Source organism: Neomonachus schauinslandi, chromosome 16, assembly GCF_002201575.2.
Source record: "Neomonachus schauinslandi chromosome 16, ASM220157v2, whole genome shotgun sequence".
In the NCBI taxonomy this organism is placed as follows: domain Eukaryota; kingdom Metazoa; phylum Chordata; class Mammalia; order Carnivora; family Phocidae; genus Neomonachus; species Neomonachus schauinslandi.
The window spans coordinates 14,329,463-14,349,264 of NC_058418.1; the positions used below are offsets into that span (position 1 = coordinate 14,329,463).

The window sequence follows — 19,802 nt, forward strand, 5'->3', positions numbered from 1 at the left end:
GAACTATACCTTCTCCAGTAAGGTCTGAACCGCAGCCTTGGAGAGAGACCATCCTTCCAAGTTTGTCCTTGTTTAGGTATGCTCTCTTAGTTCTAGGGTACCATATAGATTTTCCTTATATCTTATAATGGCTTTGGGGCCATTTTAAGGCCTTTGGCTTTTACACTGCATGAGATGGAAACCATAGCTGGGTTCTAAGCAGAGGAGTGATACAATCTAACTTGCATTAAAAAAAACACAATACTCTGATGGCTGTATGAATAAACTGTGGTGATGGGAGTCAGAAGTTGGGGGCAGGAACCAAAGAAGGGAGATAGGTGAGGTTATACAGTAATTCAGAGGGAAGAGGATAGTGGGTTTGAAACAGGGAGAAGCAGAAGTGAAAAGTATTGGCAGATCTGGATCTATTTGGAGATAAAGCCATCAGGATTTGCTGATAGATTGGATATAAATGTGAGAGAGAGGAGTCAAGGATGACTCCAGGGTTTTTTGGCTTGACCAGGTAGAAAGCTGGAGGCACCATCAAGTTTGCTGAGGAAGATTAACAGGGGAGATGATAGCAGGAGGAAGATGAGAAATTCATGAGTTCAGTTTTGGACAAAATGAGATTGAGATTCCTATTAGGCACTGAAGTAAAGATATCTAGTAGGCAATTGGATGTAAGAGTCTGTAGTTCAGGGGACAGGTTCGGGCTGGAATTATAAATCTGGCAATCACTGGTATATAGATGATACCTAAAGCCACAAGGCTGGATAAGATGACCAAGGAAGTGCGTGTGAATAAGGAAGAGGAACAAGGGCTGTAGCCTGAAGAGCTCTAACATTAAGAGGTCACGAAAAGGTCAGGACAGGAAACTGAGAAGGAACGACTGACTACTGGGTAGGAGGAAAACCAAGATACCAGGATGTCATAGAAACTAAGAAAGTGTATCAAGGTGGTGGTAGTGATCGATTGTGTCAAGCGCTGCTAATAGGTCAAGTAGAGTAAGAATTGAAAGTCAACCATTAGATTTAGCAAAATGAAGATTATTGGTAACTTTGACAATAGCAGTTTTAGTTGAATGATGGGTGCAGAAAGTCTGAATAGAGTGGGTTCAAGAGAGAACGAGGGAAAAGAAACTGGAAGCAAGATATATTGATAAAATATTCCAGGAGTTTTTCTAGCAGTTGAAGGCAAAGGCGAAATTCACGGAACTTGGAAGAGATCATACTGGAAACTGCAGTTTGCAGGATATGGCTGCATCCTGGAAAATCCTGTGGGCAGCCCTCACGTGCCCTGCAGAGATGGAGAATGGTATGGCTTAGGGAGCGCTGCACCACGAACGCCGGGGAATACAGTCTCGCTCCGTGGCCCAAACTGGGAGTAGAAGCCACTTGCCGTCCTGAGTGTCGTTCCAGGCCCCCTGCCTGGAGGGACAAAGTCTCCCGCCTCAAGGGAAATGCCGCACTACTCACCCCTTCACGCTGCTCTCCCAGTCCCTCCCTTCGGGGGTCCGTCTCAGAACCGGAAAGGAGCCGCGAATCCTGTTGGGAAAAAAGGCAGAGAGCGCGTGCGCGACCCAGGAAGGCAGCCTGTGGACCTCCGCCGAGGAGGCAGGATTAGCCACGCGAACTCCGGAGGTGGAAAGTGGGATCCGGTGCGGGGCAGGGCCTCTGGGATGGCACCGCCTCTCGCCAGCGCGCGCACGCGCATCCGAATGCCTAGCCTCTGCTCGCCGCGCGTCCTAGCTTCACCCACGTGCCCGCACGCACGCGTGGTGAATGAGTGTTGCGTGCTTTCCCGCCAAGACCTGGCAATGGCATTTCCTAGCCCCAGCAAGGCGGGGGTGAGGCATTCTTAGACGGCAGGGCTGGGCTGGGCTGGGCGGGCGCTCAGACATCAGTTTCCTCAATCGTCTACACCGAAGGCAGGGAGGGGGAGAGCGGCAGTGCGGCCCAGGCGAGCTCTTACAGGTTTGCCTTTCCGTGGCCGCCCCGCCCACCTATTTGCCTCCGTGAGGAGTGGTGCAGAGAGAAGCCACAGAAATATTTGGGTACTGACTGCTCTGTTGCGTACCACTGTTGTTTTTATAATAGGTTTTGCTTTGTGGCTTCTCCAGGCTTGGTGGGGCTCGGGAGCTGCCCTCGTACATAGGGCACAGGGAGACCCTTTAGAAGCACACAAAGCCAGCTGTGCACGTGGGCCGCTGACGCAGGGCCTCGGTCATAAAGCCTCACGCGCACATACTCGCCTGTCTGGTGATGAGCATAATAGCTAAGGACGGGCCTGGAGTGTGACTGTCTGGCCCTACCACGTTCTAGCTATGTGGCCGGAGAAAGCTACAATAGTACTTTTAAGGAGGGCTGCTACATTCACTGAACAAAAATGCAGGACATCCAGTTAAGTTTGAATTTCACTTAAAAAACTGATCATTTTTTTTTAAGCGTAAGTATGTCCCAAATATTGTTTACCTGAAATTCAAATTTAACTGAGAATCGAGTTCAAATTTAACTATTTTATTTGGCAGCCCTGGTTTAAGGCTTTATGGGAGACAATGCAGCAACAATCCTTAGAGCTGTTGCTGGTGTGTGTAAACACACAACAATGTGTGTTTATATAAAAAGGCCAAACTCCTCCCCTGCACCCTCTCCCACCCCCAACACAGTAGTGTGTCTAGTCATCTGATGTAATAGGTGAAATGGCTAGGACTCGGAAAGCCACTCTCATACAAGGTCAGTCTTTAAGCCCTCTCCACCCCAATGCACTGTAGTGACTCCGCTCCAGGATAACAAAGAGCAAGATTCCCCCTGCCTCCCAGCACGTGGCACATTCATTTGGTTATTTCCAGGTTCTTGGTAATGTTGGTGCTGTATCACTGGACATAAGTGTGTATAGGGGGGTATTGGAGGACTCTGAGCCATTATGATGTTGGAGCCAGTGACACTCTTTCTATGGAAAACTGTGACTAGAGTCTGTCTCTTCTAGAATAGGGGCATGTTATCTTCTATGGAAGATAAAGGTGTGTGAGCTAGGAGGGAATGGAGAGGAAATCAGGAAGTCCATGATGTTGTCTGATGTTAGTAATAAGTTTTCCCCACTTGAAGAATGGTCCCACTGAGCTCATTAAGACATGTGGCTGTATGTGAGGTAAGACTTTGTTCAGTCTGAGAAGTCTAAAGGGCAAAAGGAAACCAAAGTGGCAGAATGTAGGATCATAAATATAAGTCTATTTGATTCTGAAGTTTCTCTTTGCGCCTGTCCTCTGCTCCCTCGATGTCAGCATGCCCCTTCACTTCTCACACAATAATAGCACCCTGAGGGGCGCCTGGGTGGCTCAGTCGTTAGGCGTCTGCCTTTGGCTCAGGTCATGATCCCAGAGTCCTGGGATCGGCCCCGCATCAAGCCCCACATTGGGCTCCCTGCTCGGTGGGAAGCTCACTTCTCCCTCTCCCACTCCCCCTGCTTGTGTTCCCTCTCTCGCTGTGTCTCTCTCTGTCAAATAAATTAATAAAATCTTCAAAAAAATAATAGCACCCTGAATTTATGTTGCACTTTTTCATTATAATGCCTTTGAATTTCATTATTTCCCTTTATTTTTTAAAGGCTTTAGTAGGGAAAAAGAAGAGCATTCCTTTCTGAGGCCAAGACTGGTTAAAGTGAAATGCCTCTCACTGCAAACCAGGTGGAATGGAGTGTTAGCCCAGGATTTAGACACACAAGTGCCAGGCATTTTCCATTTTCCCAGTCAGAGCTCCTAGTCTTAAATTATCAGAGGCAATTTTACAGAGTCTTTGAGACTGTGGGATCTAACCCTCATTTCTCTTCACATTAGCTTGGTGTAGCAGCCTTTTCTTTCTGTATTTTCTCTTCTTAATGGTTTCTTCCTCCTGACATTTAAACATGTTTAATTATCTCATTAAAAAAAAAAAATCTTCTCTCCAGGGGCCAGCCTTTTGGTCTTTCCATGCATGTCCTTGAGAATTGTACACAAGATTCTGAAGGGTTTAAACTTTACCTCTGGTGGAAATTGAAGTGAGGTAGTTAACTGTTGCTAGATTAAGAAAATGCTTGGAATTGTTCAGCTAGCGATAGGAGTCCCCAAGGCAGTACTCAGAGCACTCTGGGACCAGCTTGGGAGCTGTTTGCCCAGGTCCTCAGCCAGATAAATGCAGAAATTCAGAATAAGCATTTAGGAACTTTTATAGTAATTTGACAGAATAATCTATGTCTGCTGAACTTAATGAAAACTCTGGAGTTAAAAAAAAAAAATCTTCCCTAGGCTTCATCTGCCTGGCAACCTCCTCATGCTACTCCTGGGTTAAGTGCCAGCATTTCCTACTGGTGCCTTCTGTGGTGTCCCATGCAGTTTTGGGTGCTCCATTACAGCAATTACCGAATTTTAACAATTGAAGTTCCTTGAAGACAGTGCCGACTTTTGAACATAGGATACCCAGTCAATAGCAAAATACATGTTCTAAAGTAGAATCTCAACAAATTTTTGTTGTTTTTGGAATTAGCATTTTTGAAACTAGACCAACCAGGCTCACTTTTGAGCTAATTAAATGCTGTTTCACCTTGAACACACTTAATATACATTCTGTGAGCTCCATTGACTCTAGGAAGGTTGTGTAGCTCAGTAGCTCAAAGGATGCATTCTGCAGTCATGTTTCCTGGGTTGGAATCCTGGCTTTGTTAGTTACTAGCTGTACAACTGTAGTTATGCCAATTAACTTCTTTTGCAGAATGGGAATAAAACAAGCTACTACTTCAGAAGGTTGTTGGTATTAAATGAGATAATACACGGAAATTACTTACTGCATAAGTACATTTTCAAAAAATGTCATGCCCGAATTAATTCTCTGTCACTGCTGTAACAAATTACCATAAACTTAGCTGCTTTGAACAACATAAATTTACTTTCTCATATTTCTGTAGGCCAGAAGTCCAGGTAGGCTTGACTAGTTTCTCTGCTCTGAGTTTCACAAAGCTAAAATCAAGCGGTTGGCTCTGGGTTCATCTTTAAAGGCCCTGGAAAGAATCTGCTTCCAAGCTCATTCAGGTTTTTGATAAAATTCAGTTTCATGAGATTGTAGAACTGAGGTCTCTGTTTCCTTGCTAGCTTTCAGCTGGAGGTTGTCCTTTGCTCCTAGAGGCCATTCTCCAGTTCTTGCACGGGCCTCTACATCTCAGAACGAGCAATGGCACATCAAATCCTTCTTACCCTTAGAATCTCTCCGACTTCTCCTTTTGCCAGCTACCCTCTGCTTCCTCTTGTGCCACCTCCTTCTGATTGCAACTGGAGAAAGTTTTCTGATTTAAAGGATTCATGGAATAAGATTCCATTTCCCTCCCCACCCATAATCCAAGACAATCTCCCTATTTCAAAATCCCTAACCTTAACTACATCTGCATAACTTTTTGCCATGTAATTTAACATATTTGCAGGTTCCAGGGATCAGGTCATGGACATCTTTATGAGGCCATTCTGCCTACCATAATGCCCTTCTTGTATCTCTATTGGAAGATAGATAGGATGGATTCAGATATATGTGTAATGCTTTACATATAGTAGGCCCTTAGTATAGGCGGGTTCCCCTTAGCTCTGGAGAAACTTTTTTCACTCCAGAACTTTCACCTGAGTCCCTCTAGTCACAAGTATCTGCCTTGTAAAGGGTTCCTCCTTGTGGGAAAACAAACAAATACCACTGATATTCTAGGAAAGCTGCATATCCTCTGAAGGTTCCTATCTCAATGTGTGAAGCAAACATCTCCTTCTTCGGGCCTTGGAGTCAGTTCCTATTGTTATCTATCCTTATTATACACTGCTGTCCTTAACATTTGGTACAGCTGTAATTTGTTTTCAATTTAGAGACATTGCAGAAAAGTATATGGAATATTAGGGCAAGTACTCATGTCCACATAACTCAGAATTTCACATTTGAAATTCATCGTATAATTAGCTTTTGTGTAGTTATCCACTGTCTGGAGGCTTTCACTTAGCATAGTATTTTCAAGGTTCATCCACACTGTAGCAGGTACCAGTACTTCATTCCTTTGTATGGCTGAATAACATTCCATTCTATATGTATCAAATTTTGTGTAACCATTCATCAGTTGATGGACATTTAGATTTGTTTATACTTGTGGGCTATTATGAACATTCATGTACAAGTTTTTGAGTGAAGATATATTTTTTAAAGGTTTTATTTTTTAAGAGCACTTTTTGACAGGACATTACAGAGATCTCTTTTATATTCCCTGCCTCCACACATGCATATCATCATCACTCACCATAATGGTACATTTTGAAAAAGATTTATTTATTTATTTTAGAGAGAGAGTGGGGGGGAAGAAGGAGAGGAGAGAGAGAATCTCTAGCAGACTCCCCACTGAGTGCAGAGCCCGACATGAGGCTTGATCCCACAACCCTGAGATCATGACCTGAGCTGAAACCAAGAGTTGGATGCTCAACCGACTGAGCCACCCAGGCTCCCCATAATGGTACATTTTTACCAAGGATGAACCTACACTGACACATCATAATCACCCAAAATCCATAGTTTACCTTACGGTTCACTCTTGGTATTGTACATTCTATGGGTTTGGACAAAAGTATGATGACCTATATCCATTAATTATAATATCATAGAATATTTTTACTGCCCTAAAAATCCTCTATGTTCTGCCTATTCATCTCTGCCACACCCCAACCCTGATAATCTTTTTATTGTCTCCATTGTTTTGGACTTTTTGAGAATGTCATACAGTTGGAATCATACAGTATGTAGCCTTTTCAGATTGGCTTCCTTCACTTGGTAATATGCATTTAAGGTTCCTCCATGTCTTTTCATGGCTTCTTTTTAGCCCTAAGTAATATTCCAGTGTCTGGATGTACCACAGTTTATCCATTCACCTACAGAAGGACATCTTAATTACTTCCAAGTTTTGACAATTTGATTCCAATTTCTCCATAACCTTGTCAACATCTTTGATTTTCCATTTTTAAAAATTATAGCCATCCTAGAGGCACTTCGCTGGCTCAGTCAGTGAAGCATGTGACTCTTGATCTTGGGGTTATGAGCTTGAGCCCCATGTTGGATGTAGAGATTACTTAAAAATAAAATCTTTTAAAAAATTATAGTCATCCTAATGGATGTGAAGTGGTATCTCATTATGATTTTGATTTCATTACCCTAATGACTAATGATGTTGAGCATCTTCTCACGTAGGTATCGGCCATTTGTATATCTTCTCTGGAGAAATGTTTTTTCAAATTGTTAGCCTATTTTTAATTGAGGTTATTTGTCTTTTTATTGTTCAGTTGTAACAGTTCTTTACATACTCTAGGTAGTGTACCCTTACCAAAGAGATGATTTGCAAATATTTTCTCCCATTTTTACGTTGTCTTTTTACTTTTTTTTATTGTAAGGAAAATGTATAGCAAAACATCTGGAAGGTAGTGGGGGTGGAAGATCTGGAAAAACTTAATCACCAAACAAGCTGCCTAAAGATGGCTTCCTGCTGTGGACGAGAGATTTGGCCCTTATCTTTCCCACATTTCCTGATTCAAAGAAACCTGCTCTTAGCAGGGCTGGGCCTACAGATTTTCCAGACTGTTCTCTTCTTGGTAATTTGGGAAAGGTTGTACAGTTCTCACGCTTTCAAGATACAAAAGACAGTATGGAGAAGGAAAGGATGTTACAGCCCTTTGGTCTGGTGTCATCCCCAGCCCCAACTCTCAGTATTTGTTGATGCCAAAGAGATGAACCCCATGGAATTGGGGCAAATTAGGCAGCAGTACATTGAGCAATGAGGCTGTGTTGATGAGGAAATGAGCAACATCACACTTGCTGTAGAAGCTGACCAGGATGTAGGAGAGATGCTGAGGAACTTGTGGGAAGAGGTAAATTGGAGCCTGTAGTCCATCTGTTCCCAGCATGTCAGTAGCTGAGCCTTTCCTTGGTCGGGGTCTCAAAGGATGACCCTTTCACTATATGGAAGAAGACACAGATAGCCTGCTGGCTTCGGAAGCCCTTCTGACTTGAGGTGTGGCACTTGCTTCTACACCTGTGGTCTCCAGGAAGCAGCTACCTGTCTTTTTACTTTTTTGATAGTGTCTTTTGATGTACAAATTTTTTGATGAAGTCCAATTTATCTTTATTGTTTCTTTTGGTTGTTTGTGGTTTAAAGGTCATCTCTATGAAACCATTGTTTACTCCAAGGTCAGATTTATACCTATGTTTTCTTCTAAAAGGTTTCAGAGGGGCACCTGGGTGGCTCAGTCATTAAGCGTCTGCCTTTGGCTCAGGTCATTGATCCCAGGGTCCTGGGATCGAGCCCCGCATCGGGCTCCCTGCTCCGTGGAAAGTCTGCTTCTCCCTCTCCCACTCCCCTTGCTTGTGTTCCCTCTCTCGCTGTGTCTCTCTTTGTCAAATAAATAAATAAAATCTTAAAAAAAAAAAAACAACAGAATGGTACTGGGCGCCTGGGTGGCTCAGTCGTTAAGCGTCTGCCTTCGGCTCAGGTCATGATCCCAGGGTCCTGGGATCCAGCCCCGCATCGGGCTCTCTGCTCCGCAGAAAGTCTGCTTCTCCCTCTCCCACTCCCCTTGCTTGTGTTCCCTCTCTCGCTGTGTATCTCTCTCTATCAAATAAATAAATAAAATCTTAAAAAAATAAAAGGTTTTAGAGTTTTACTTCTTACCTTTAGGTACTCTGGGGCTAATTTTTGTATATGGTGTGAGATAGGGATCCAAATTCATTTTTTTCCATTTCTGCCTATTCACCTTTGATCTTATTCTGATGTTTCACTCTTTCCTGAATTCTTGCATTTTTGCTTTGTGACCTTCCATCTTAGAGGCAATTAATTTTTTCCCATTCATGACAAAATACTTAGTTATAAGTTTTATCTAATCCATTGTAGCAGTTTTCTACTGAATGCTCTTCATATATTCATTTTTTGTTTACTCTTTTCCTTCATAGTTCTTTTTGGATTAATATAGTACTATTTCCTTTTTTTTTTTTTTTTTTGCACATCATTGTCTGAGTTAGAACATTAGCAGCTCTGCTTCCTCTACTTTTGCCTCCCAGTTTCTTCCAGTTGTAGTTACAAGTAGGAGTATAGATTCTCACCTGGTGGTGGGTCTCTCACCTTTAGGAAATTTTATTTTCTTGGTGTTTTTTTAGATGTGCCTCTGTTTGTCCCTCTTTCTGCTCATAATTCTCTCCATAGTTTCTTATTTCCAATTCTTTTGTCATAATTGCCACTGATTTCACTGCTTTTCTCAGCCCTTACATGTAATTTGTTATCTATAGATTATACTTATCTCCTGGTTCTACTGAAGTTGTGTTTGCAAAGATCTTTTCGTTCTCCTTATTGCTTTTAGGTGATTTTCAGAACAGAAGGCCTTGGAAATAATGATACTTTAACGTTTCTAGGTTTTTACATTTTAGATTTGTCCTTATTAACAGCATGCAACTATATTTTATTCATTTAAAAGATCTAACTGAAAATTTGTCTTCTAATGGGTTTAGTCTGTATTTGTTATTATCATGACATATTTAGACTTGTTTCTCTCATTCTATTTCTATTTATCATACCTCTTTTTTTCTTGTTATGTTTTATCATAGAAGGAAATACATATTGTATTTCCTTTATTCTTATGTATACATATGTATGTATATGTATTTCCTTTATTCTTATCCCTCCCTTCAACGGGTTAAATCATACATTCTGTTTGTTTCTTTCTTTTTGGTAGTTTCCTTAGTATTTTTTTCAATTTTAAAATCTAATTTGCTTTATTAAGCAAGTCATGAATTGAGCAGCATCCCTTCTAGCAAGTAGAGGGTAGATTTCTTCCTTAGCACTTTTTTTTCTAAGTAAGCTCTACAACCAATGTGGGGCTTGAACTCACAACCTTGAGATCAAGAGCTGCATGCTCTACTGACTGAGCCTGCCAGGGGCCCCTATTCCTTAGCCTCTTTTTTGTTTTGAGAGAGAGGGAGAGAGTGCAGTGGGAAGGGACAGAGGGAGAAGGAGAGAAAGAATCTCAAGAAGGTTCCATGCTCAGTGCAGAGCCCAGAGCCCAACATGGGGCTTGATCTCACGACCCTGACATGACCTGAGCCAAAATCAAGAGTCCAATACTTAACCTACTGAGCCACCCAGGTGCCCCTAGGATTTTTTTTAAGAGACTGTGCATGCACACAAGCAAGTGGGGGAGGGGCAAAAAGAGAGAGAGAGAATCCCAAGCAGGCTCCACACCCAGTGCAGAGCCTGAGGTGGGGCTCAATCTCATGGCCCTGAGATCATGACGTGAACCAAAAAGAAGTCAGGCACTTAACTGACTGAGCCATCCAAGTGACCCAACCCCTAGAATTTTTAATATACACATATAACAGGATATTAAATATGAATTTCAGTATGCTGGGAATTTCATTAGAGAACAACAAATGTCAGATAAACTATGCAGAGCATGCTAAGAGTGTGGAAGAGATTTTTGTGACCCTTAGCTCATTGGCCTCTCAGGTCTAGATTTTATATGATGATTTCTTTAGAGAGAATTGTTGGTATGCTCTGTGGTGTATCTCCTTCCCTCTTGCTCCTTTTCCTTCTCTCTCTCCCCCCCACCCCAATAAATAAAAAATCTTAAAAAAAAGAAGTTCCCTTTTACTCCTTCTCAGGAATCTCCCAATCTCTCAGCCCCAGGTAATGACTGATTTGCTCTGTCCCTATGGGTTAGATGACTCTTTTCTAGAATTTTATAAAATTGGAATCATATAGTATGTGCTCTTTGGTGTCTGGCTTCTCCTCACTATAATGTTTTTGAGATTCATCCATGTTTTTGCAAGTGTCAGTAGTTCACTGTCACTCCGATCTTTCTGAAATAAGAGAGTTTCTTCTGTTTCTAATACGCTCTCTTTTCCTGTTGTTCCCTCTCTCAATTCCCTTGATTTCCAGTCTAACATCAGATGTTGTGATTAAGTCATTTTTACCTTCCACAGGTTCTGTAATCCATGATGTCTATAAAGAACTGGAACATTACAAAGATGTCACCTTCACCGAGACTTATTCCTCAGTGGAAGGACTTGAAATTCCTCATAAATAATACCCTGAAGGATATAAAGGTGATGTGTATAAGAGATATGCACATAGTGGGCTTGTACTAAATATCCCTGCCAAGGCAGCCTGTGGCATGGGTAATATGTGAGCATGTTCTTTGGAAGAGCCCTCCCATACCCATAAACAACTCTTCCTTCTAGATTCAGATGATAACAATTATAATTAAAAGACATTCTGCTGCAAAAAACCCCAAAAAACAAAACAAAACAAAAAAACCAAAACAGAAAACGGACTCACATGGATTAAACAAGCAGGAGGTGCCTTTGTCTTACATGTTGTCAAGGACCCATGTTCTTTTTCCTTCTTTTCACACCATCCTTAATATTTTAGTTTATCGGAGTGCCTGGGTGGCTCAGTCGTTGAACGTCTGCCTTTGGCTCAGGTCATGATCTCAGGGTCCTGGGATCCAGCCCCGCATCGGGCTCCTTGCTCTGCGGGAAGCCTGCTTCTCCCTCTCCCGCTCCCCCTGCTTGTGTTCCCTCTCTTGCTGTCTCTCTCTCTCTCTCTCAAAAAAAAAAAATCTTTAAAAAAAATTTAAAAAAATATTTTAGTTTATCATCTTAAGGTTACAAGATAGTTCCTGCACTTCCAGGTATCAGCTTTATTGCAAGTAGGTAGAAGAGAGGAAAAGGCCAGAAAGTACAGAGCTGTGCCAGCCTTGGAGTACCACAGTGCCACTCTATATTGCCAGAATCTCTCGGTCCATGATCATCCTAAACAAGATCTGAGTTTTGTTGGGATGGAAGGAGGGGGATGAGGAAGGAGGGGGATTGATATAGAGTTGGCAATAGTACTTCCAGGCACAGATACATGGCTTGGGTTTAAGATAGTCTTAGTCTTTTATTTATTTATTTATTTATTTTTTATTTTTAGAGATTTTATTTATTTATATGAGAGAGAGCACATGAGAGTGGGGAGGGTCAGAGGGAGAAGCAGACTCCCCGCCGAGCAGGGAGCCCGATGCGGGACTCGATCCAGGGACTCCAGGATCATGACCTGAGCCGAAGGCAGTCGCTTAACCAACTGAGCCACCCAGGCACCCTAGTCTTAGTCTTTTAGAGTCTTCCTGAGAAAAGCATTGATACTGTTGAGTAAGTGAGCGAACTGTTTGTGCATAAAGTCTGGAAAGGAGAAGAGGAATGGTGATTAATGGAATAAAGGGTATGTAAATGACTTTTCAGATTCAATGAAGAGGGATGGGAGATTAAGAGCTCAGATACCAGTGTCCTTTCTCTCAACTCTGCTGCCGTCACTGAACCAGCAATGACAGTGGAAGTTCTCTGTATTCTGTATTCCCTCAGTATACAAAAAGATCTGAATATGAGAAATAGAAAGAGAAGAGAGATTGTAACTTGCAGATAATGGCCTCAGTATAGTCTCAAATCCTTTGTGGATGCAGAGAAACTCGGAGAGTTAGAGTCATGGAGCATTGTTCAAGACACAGTGTAGCACAAGCATCTGCTGAGATGAAGGACCTCAAAAGTAGATTTTACGAGCCTCAGTTTTGGCTAATTAGTATGAGGAAGTTCATGTATTTACATCCTAGATATATACTATGTCACAAGAAGATAGTGTGTGTTGTACATATTCTACTATGTATCATGTTAAAAGGCATATATCTCCCTTAATACAACACACACACACACACACACACACACACACACACACACACACACACCCCACTGGGTCAGAACACAGAATGTTAGAGCTGAAGCACAGTTAACTCCATGTTGTGAATAGCACACATTTTCCTTGGATGCAAATAAGAATAGTGAAAGGTGCATGCCAAAGGGTCTAGCTCTAATGCCCACATGGTGGGCATTCTATGTCTGTGAAGTATGAGTTTCCCATAGGCAGTCATAGGCAGTGTATCATGAAGTGTGATGGTGACAGGATTGGTCCTTTGTGTATAGGCAGGAGCTTTGAAGAGTTGTTCCCACTGTGACAGGTGGGAGATATTTGCCAAGGTTGGATTCCTCTGTCATACTCATATAGGATTGTATTCCTTTCTTTTGAAGTACTTATTTGTTTTGTACAGACAGACATTTGTTAGTTGTTTATATAATGCCTGTTTCCCCCACTGGACTCTTATCTTCTGAAAACTAAGGCCATGTCTCTTTTACTCAGCATCATATCCCTATGTTCCCATAGAACATATCAGCCTTTCTCAAATTTTCCTCATCTAAACCATGGAAAACAAAATTATTTGAGGGGCTATTTTCTTACTTCTCTTAAGGATGGTACATAACTAGTAGCATTCTAGATGCATAGGGGAGAAATTAATGCCTTATGTAAAATTGATACTTTAGGATATTAGGGCTTACTTCTTATGGAAACTTGGTTGAGAAAGGCTGGGAGGTACTTTGAATTAAGATGTGGGTGAGGGTGAGGGAGAGATGACTCCCCCAAATAGTACTTTCCAGTAGTAGGGTGAATAAATGTTGGTTAGCTAAAAAACAACAGATGTCCACTAATCCTCAATAAATATTTACCAAATGAATGAGTGGGTACTCAGGCCTTTTAGCTCAGGCCACTCTTCTCTCTCAGGCTGATGAAAAACCAAAGAATGATGTGATTGTATTGAGTGACTGGCCTAAGACTCTATACCAGGAGCCTCACCATCCCCAGAGCAAGCCTTTCATCTCTTTCTATGCCATTGATGTCAACTATTTTGTGTCCTTAAACTGGGTGGAACCACATTCAAAACAAATACAGGTAAAGCTACCTCATTTTTTTTTCCTTCTTAATTCACTTTACAAGCATCATACCTCAACTGCCCTCATATCAGGATGATGAGATTGATTCTGAGTTAGCTCATTTTAATATCCATCTCCATAACCCAGTCTCACCTGGATGCAGTGATCTTTTTTCACCTCTAGTCACCAGGTCCAGAGAATTCATATTCCCCAGAAAGCAGACTGAAGGCCAAAGAAAGAGCCTTAATCATTGCGTTTCTATTACATACCCGAATCCCAGTACCAGGAAACTCCCCAAATCAAGCTGTTCAGTCTTTCCTTAGTCTTACAGGAGGGAACAGGTATCTAAACATTCAACCCTTCCTACCCCTCACTCTTGGGAGATAATCTGCCTCCATGGTCAGGTTTTCATTTCTCATCCTCTTCCAGGCAGTACTTTGGGTACAGAAGAAAGATACAGAAATGGGAGGAATGATAGAGAAGATGAAGTTTCCTGTGATGGATCAAGTGCCACCCATTGAAGCAATGGTCCACACAGGTTCCTACCACATGTTAATTGCTTACTGTGGTGACATGCGCCTGCGGCTCTTCGGAGATCACCATCAAGCATTCATATCTCTGGGCACAGTGCCCTGTCGTTTCTCCATCAGCTGCCTCTGCTATGACTCAGAAGCTGAGATACTGCTCTCTGGTACCCTGGGGGCTGTGGTTACCTGGCTTATCTTACCAAACGGCAGGGGCCTCCAGGTGGCACAAACAGTGCTCATGTCTGATCATGAGTTTGTACAGGGCTTTTCCCTGAATGGCCCCCAGGGCTCCCTCCTGGCTCTTTGTGAGAATAAGGTGAGGGTCTTCACCCACCAGGGTCAGGGCCAGCTGAAAGAGGTAAAAAAGTTCACTCCCACAGCCAATGGCTCTTCTATCACCTGCTCCTTCACTTGTGTCTCTCAGGGCTATTTCTATGCTGGAAACAAGGATGGAGAGATCCATGCTTGGGGTCTAGACCAGGGTAACTTCCTCCACAGCTTCCAAGCCCATTCTTCATCAGTGATATGTGTTTACAGCCGGCCAGAGACCTACACCTTACTAACAGCAGGCCGAGAAGGCATTATAAGGGAATGGAATCTTGCCTTTGGGAACTTGCTGCGGCAGCTGGATATTGATGAGGATTTGCAGCAACTGCAGTTTATTGATAACACCACTTTTTTCTGCCAGACTACCCACACTTTCTCATTGCACCACCTACCATATTTTTATAGCCTCTTCAATGTCTGTGGTTCTGCTCCTGAGCAGGTGCAGCGGGTCTGCTGTGGCCGTAATTGGACTCGGATCCTGTGTGCTACTAAGGATGGTTTATTGCGCTTCTTGTCTCCAGTAACAGGAGATCTCCTGGTTATCACCTGGCCTCTACTTGTCATGGATAAGGCCGTAGCTTGGGCCTATGACTCAGACAAAGAAGAGCTCTTTGTGGCAACAGGCAGTTCAGAGGTGCTGGTGTTTGATGCAACGCGCTCTCCTTGCATGGCCAAGTATCTGGTATGCACTTCAGTAAACTCTGGGGATAAAGTAAGGTGCCTGGCCTATGGGCAGTCCCATTTGGGTATGGGCCTAGTAGGATTGATGTTCTGTGGGCATGACAGTGGCATTGTGAGAATCCTCTCCCACTATAGCTGTGCTCGAATAGAAAAGACTGTTCACTCTGGGGCAGTTTTGGCACTGTCTACCCTAGAAGGTCCTCAGGAAATCTCCTTACTCTGTTCCTATGGCATGGATAATACTATACACCTGACAGAAGCTGTGCTTCAGAAAAACAAGGTAATCCTGCAGCCCATAAGCAAAATTCTCTGTGCTTGCCCCCTAACACACGTGATCCTCTTGCCAGGTTCTGTGGGTGCCATCACTGAGAACCACTGCTGGCGTCTCTGGCACTACCAAGATTTTCTGAAATCTTCAGAATCAAAACAAAGGTCTGTTAGAGACAAAGAGACAAAATGCCTGCACCAGTGTGACATCACTTCATTTGATGTCTGCTCTTCCCTGAAACTTTTTGTCACAGGGGGCACTGATGGCTCAGTCCGGATCTGGGATTTCCATGGTAGACTCATAACTGAGTTGGATTCAGCATTGCATTTTGGCCCACTCTGCTTTGCCAATAATCGGGGTGACCTGCTTTTGACTTTCAACCAGAGTCTTTACCTGGTATCCTGCTTAAAATTGCTCCCTCCTGCTCAGCTGATTCACCTAGCTATCCTAAGCAGTGCAGACGATATACAAGAAGTCCCTAAACCCTTCCTGCCTAGCTTCTTCTTTTCTTTTGAAAGAGTATTTGTACCCAAATTTGTCTACCTTGGACAAGGGCTGCAGGAATTACAGGGACTAGAGGCCCTTGTTAACAAACGGGTCATTGCCTTTGACAATACTGTGCCGCATGTTGTAGAGGAAGAGAGACATATGTCCACTCTGATTCATGTGGAACCCAAATCACACTTTTGGGAGGATAAGAATATTGCTTTTGACCCCAAGCATAATCATCCCCGACACTTGGTTCCTGCTCAGTTACAGCTTGCTGGCTGGGATGGATTGAACCCCTACCATATATTATGTTGCTTCTTTGGTAAAGGGCGGCAATGGCCCTTTGCTCCTGATGGCTACATCCCCAACTCAGTTATCCGTGCCCGCCTTTGGCCTGATGGCACCCCAATCTTCTTACGCTTTGATCTGTACCAAGATAAAGACTGGGACATGACCAAACTCATCAGATACCAGACACTGTCACCTATGCCTGTACTAGAAGAGAACATCTCAATGAGAAGAGAGAGGGATAAATCCAAGAAGTGGAAACGAACTTTCTATGATGTTCTAGTAAGCATAATGAACCGAAATTGGACAGGAAGAAAATTTGATGAAGGAATTATAAATAATTTAATCGAGGCCATCCTCAACCTCACAATTTACTGTTCTATAGATCAATACAAGACATATATTAGTGTCCTGGCACAAATTTTTGCCACTTACCAGGTATCTCCAAGATTGTGCTCTGAGGCTGCCTGTCGCCTAATGGAAGATACAGTTCATCCCAATCCATGCATCCGTGAGCTAGCCTGGGAGGGGTTGGAGAGGCTAGGTGTCCTGAGCCATCTCTTTGCTGTGCCACTGGCTATGGGATTGATGGACAGTGATGAAAATGTGAGGGCTAAGGCCTTATACCTTATGATAAGAGTCACAGGCATCCAAACTAAGACTATGCTGGTAGGCCTGCTGAAGAAACGAGACACGTTCCAAGAAATGCAGTAAGTTGGGTAGTGGCTTTCCCCCTTCTGTTTCTTCTAGTTCCTAACCTTTTTCTCTTATTCTCTTTTTATACAACTTATTCCCTTTTTACACAACTCTCTTTTTATTCTTCCCCTCACACACACTATGTTCTTTTTTTTCTATTTGCTTTTTTTTCTCCGGTGCCTACCCCTCTTCTTCTAACCATTCATTAGCCTGCCCGTCCGTCACTTCTTCACTTCCTTAAGACTCCTCAAGACTCAAGTCCACAAATCTTCCAACCAAAAAAGCATCTTGTATCTGGCAATTCTATTCCTTGCTATATTTGATTATTTCTTTTTACCCATCCTTTACTTCAGACTACTCTGTCCTAATGGCTACTTTATCCCTGTCTCTTCAATTGTAATTTCTCCTTCTCCTCCTCCCTGTCTCTCTCCTTTCCTTCACTCCTCCTCCTCCTCCTTCATCAAATCTTGTTTTATCACTGGCTTGGTGTCATCCTTCTTTCCTCTTGACTTTTGTAGGCGGGAATTTATTGGAGAAACCTCTCTGGACCAGCTGCTGGGGATCCAAGCTAAAGATATCCAGTGCCTGCTTACTCAGGTGGAGCAGCAGCTAAATGAAAACCTGACTTTGTCATATAGAGACCAACAGCCTACTTTTTTTTTAGACATATCAATGGCTGGTAAACCTGAGACCCTTGTCAAACAAATAGTCATACCTGAAGAGATCACCAAACCAAAGAAAAGAAAGACATATGTTCAAGCAAAAAGAAGAGAGCTTAGTATGTATGGGGTAATATATGGGGTATATTTGGGTCCCACCTCAGGGTACCAAAAGACAGGGTCAGTAAGGCCAGGGTATCCAAAATGATACCAGTGGGAACATAATTACATAAAGAGATTCTTTTCCACAGAAAATAACCTTCCTGGGAAAGAAACACATATACCACAACAAATACCAACGTCTTATTTCTTTAGGATATGAAAGCTGGGATAAAATGGCAAGCATTTCTGTACCATAAAGCCTCAGTCCCCTTGGCCTTTGTACCTCTTATGGCTGTTCATTGGACTAGATATTACAAAGGATATCACTCAGAACTTCTGTTTTTTCTTAACTATTTTTCTCCCAATATCTCTGCAGTTAAAAAGGACCTGAGAGTTTCCAGAAAGCTAAGACAGACAGAGTTTATAAAATTTAGCTCTATGTTCGTGCCTTCAAAGGATGAAGATGAACAAAGAGAGGCCAGGCAATCAGAGCAGATTGACACCAGGGATGTTACCTTAGAGCCTAAACTGCGATTAAGTACTTTCAGCCCAGCCAAATCTCAAGAGGATGCTGAGTCAGAGGAGGTTGTGATGGAAGCCACAGAAGGAAGAGGCCACATGGAGGTGACAGAGGTTATGAAGGCCATAGATCAACGTGGCATGGAAGATTATGGAGAGGTGTTCCCTCAGGTGGAAAGACACGAAGGAGAAGGAGGAGGCCACATGGAGGTCACAGAGGTTATGAAGGCCATAGGTCAACGTGGCATGAAAGATTATGGAGAGGTGTTCCCTCAGGTGGAAAGACACGAAGGAGAAGGAGGAAGCCACACGGAGGTCATAGAGGTTATGAAGGCCATAGATCAACGTGGCATGAAAGATTATGGAGAGGTGTTCCCTCAGGTGGAAAGACAAGAACTTATGAGTAGGCTTTGGAAAAGGGCACTGGAAAAAAGCTGTGAAAAAGTAGCTGCGAAGTTGAAACAGGAAAAAGACTTGAAGGATATTTCAAAGACAACTGCAGAAGAGCCCAAGAAAAAAGTCATGCAGATTACTGAGCAAGAAAAATATACAAGGAAGAAACATGGAAAGAGTGACCGAGGTTTGGCTGGTATGCCTGGACGCGTGGGTAGATCAGATACCAGGTCTTGGCGGGATGACATTTGCTATCTTGTCACCTCAAGGATAGCAAATTCCCATCCAGGAATGTTAAGAGATCTGGGTCAAGAATTGGTGGACTTGGCTCAGGTGATGCTTGGTCCCCAAGAGCCCAACTGGGAACTCTTCCAAGAGATCTGCCCCCCTTCTAAAGGACTCATCAGAATTGGATGAACAAGTGGTAGAAGAACCATCCATTATAACTGAAAAGGCGGATATAGAGGTTGTGGAGGAAGAAGGGACAGAATTGAGAGGACAAAGGGGCAAAAAAGCATTAAAGAAGGACAAGGCATTTTCTCAAATGAAGAAAACGAAAGTTGCTTTCTTAGATAAACTAGCCTTAGAGAAAAGGAAATTTAAAAAAGAAGAAAGGAAACTGGCCAAGCAAGAAGGGAAAACATCTGAGGAAGAAAGGAAACTGAGTATGCCAAAGAAGAAATTAATGCAGGGAAAGGAGAAACTGACCCATCAGGAAGAAAAAATAGCTTGGGAAGAAAAAATAGTGGCTTCCCCACAAGAGAAATTAACCCAGGAAGAGCGGAAGTTAGTCTTAGGAGAAAAGAAAGAGACCAGAAAAGGGGGGAAACTAAAGGAAAGAAAAAGAGTGACCTGGAAGGAGGGGAGAGCAGGGGTAAGTGGGACTTGGAGAAGGGGTAAGTGGGACTTGGAGAAGATTATGATGGCCCATGAAGAAGGCATGTGGCCCCAGGAAGAGGGGTTGCCTATCTGGGGAGAGAGGCAATTGTCCCAGGAAGAGGAAGAGCTGGGTGAGGAAGAGGAGGAACTGGGTGAGAAAGAAGAGGAGCTGGGTGAG

At 43.0% G+C, this 19,802-nt stretch overlaps 1 protein-coding gene across 1 annotated transcript in view; it reads left to right on the forward strand.

The window, feature by feature from the left end:
* Positions 1-7,810: 7,810 nt before the first annotated feature.
* The window catches only part of LOC110590210 (WD repeat-containing protein 87-like), a 16,507-nt gene continuing 4,515 nt past the window's right edge, over positions 7,811-19,802 (forward strand). Inside the window, exons 1-5 of the mRNA XM_044911378.1 lie at positions 7,811-7,882; positions 13,648-13,815; positions 14,226-17,086; positions 17,591-17,850; positions 18,210-18,941. Coding sequence (XP_044767313.1) covers positions 7,811-7,882; positions 13,648-13,815; positions 14,226-17,086; positions 17,591-17,850; positions 18,210-18,941 — 4,093 coding nt within the window. The remainder of the gene's footprint in view (positions 7,883-13,647; positions 13,816-14,225; positions 17,087-17,590; positions 17,851-18,209; positions 18,942-19,802) is intronic.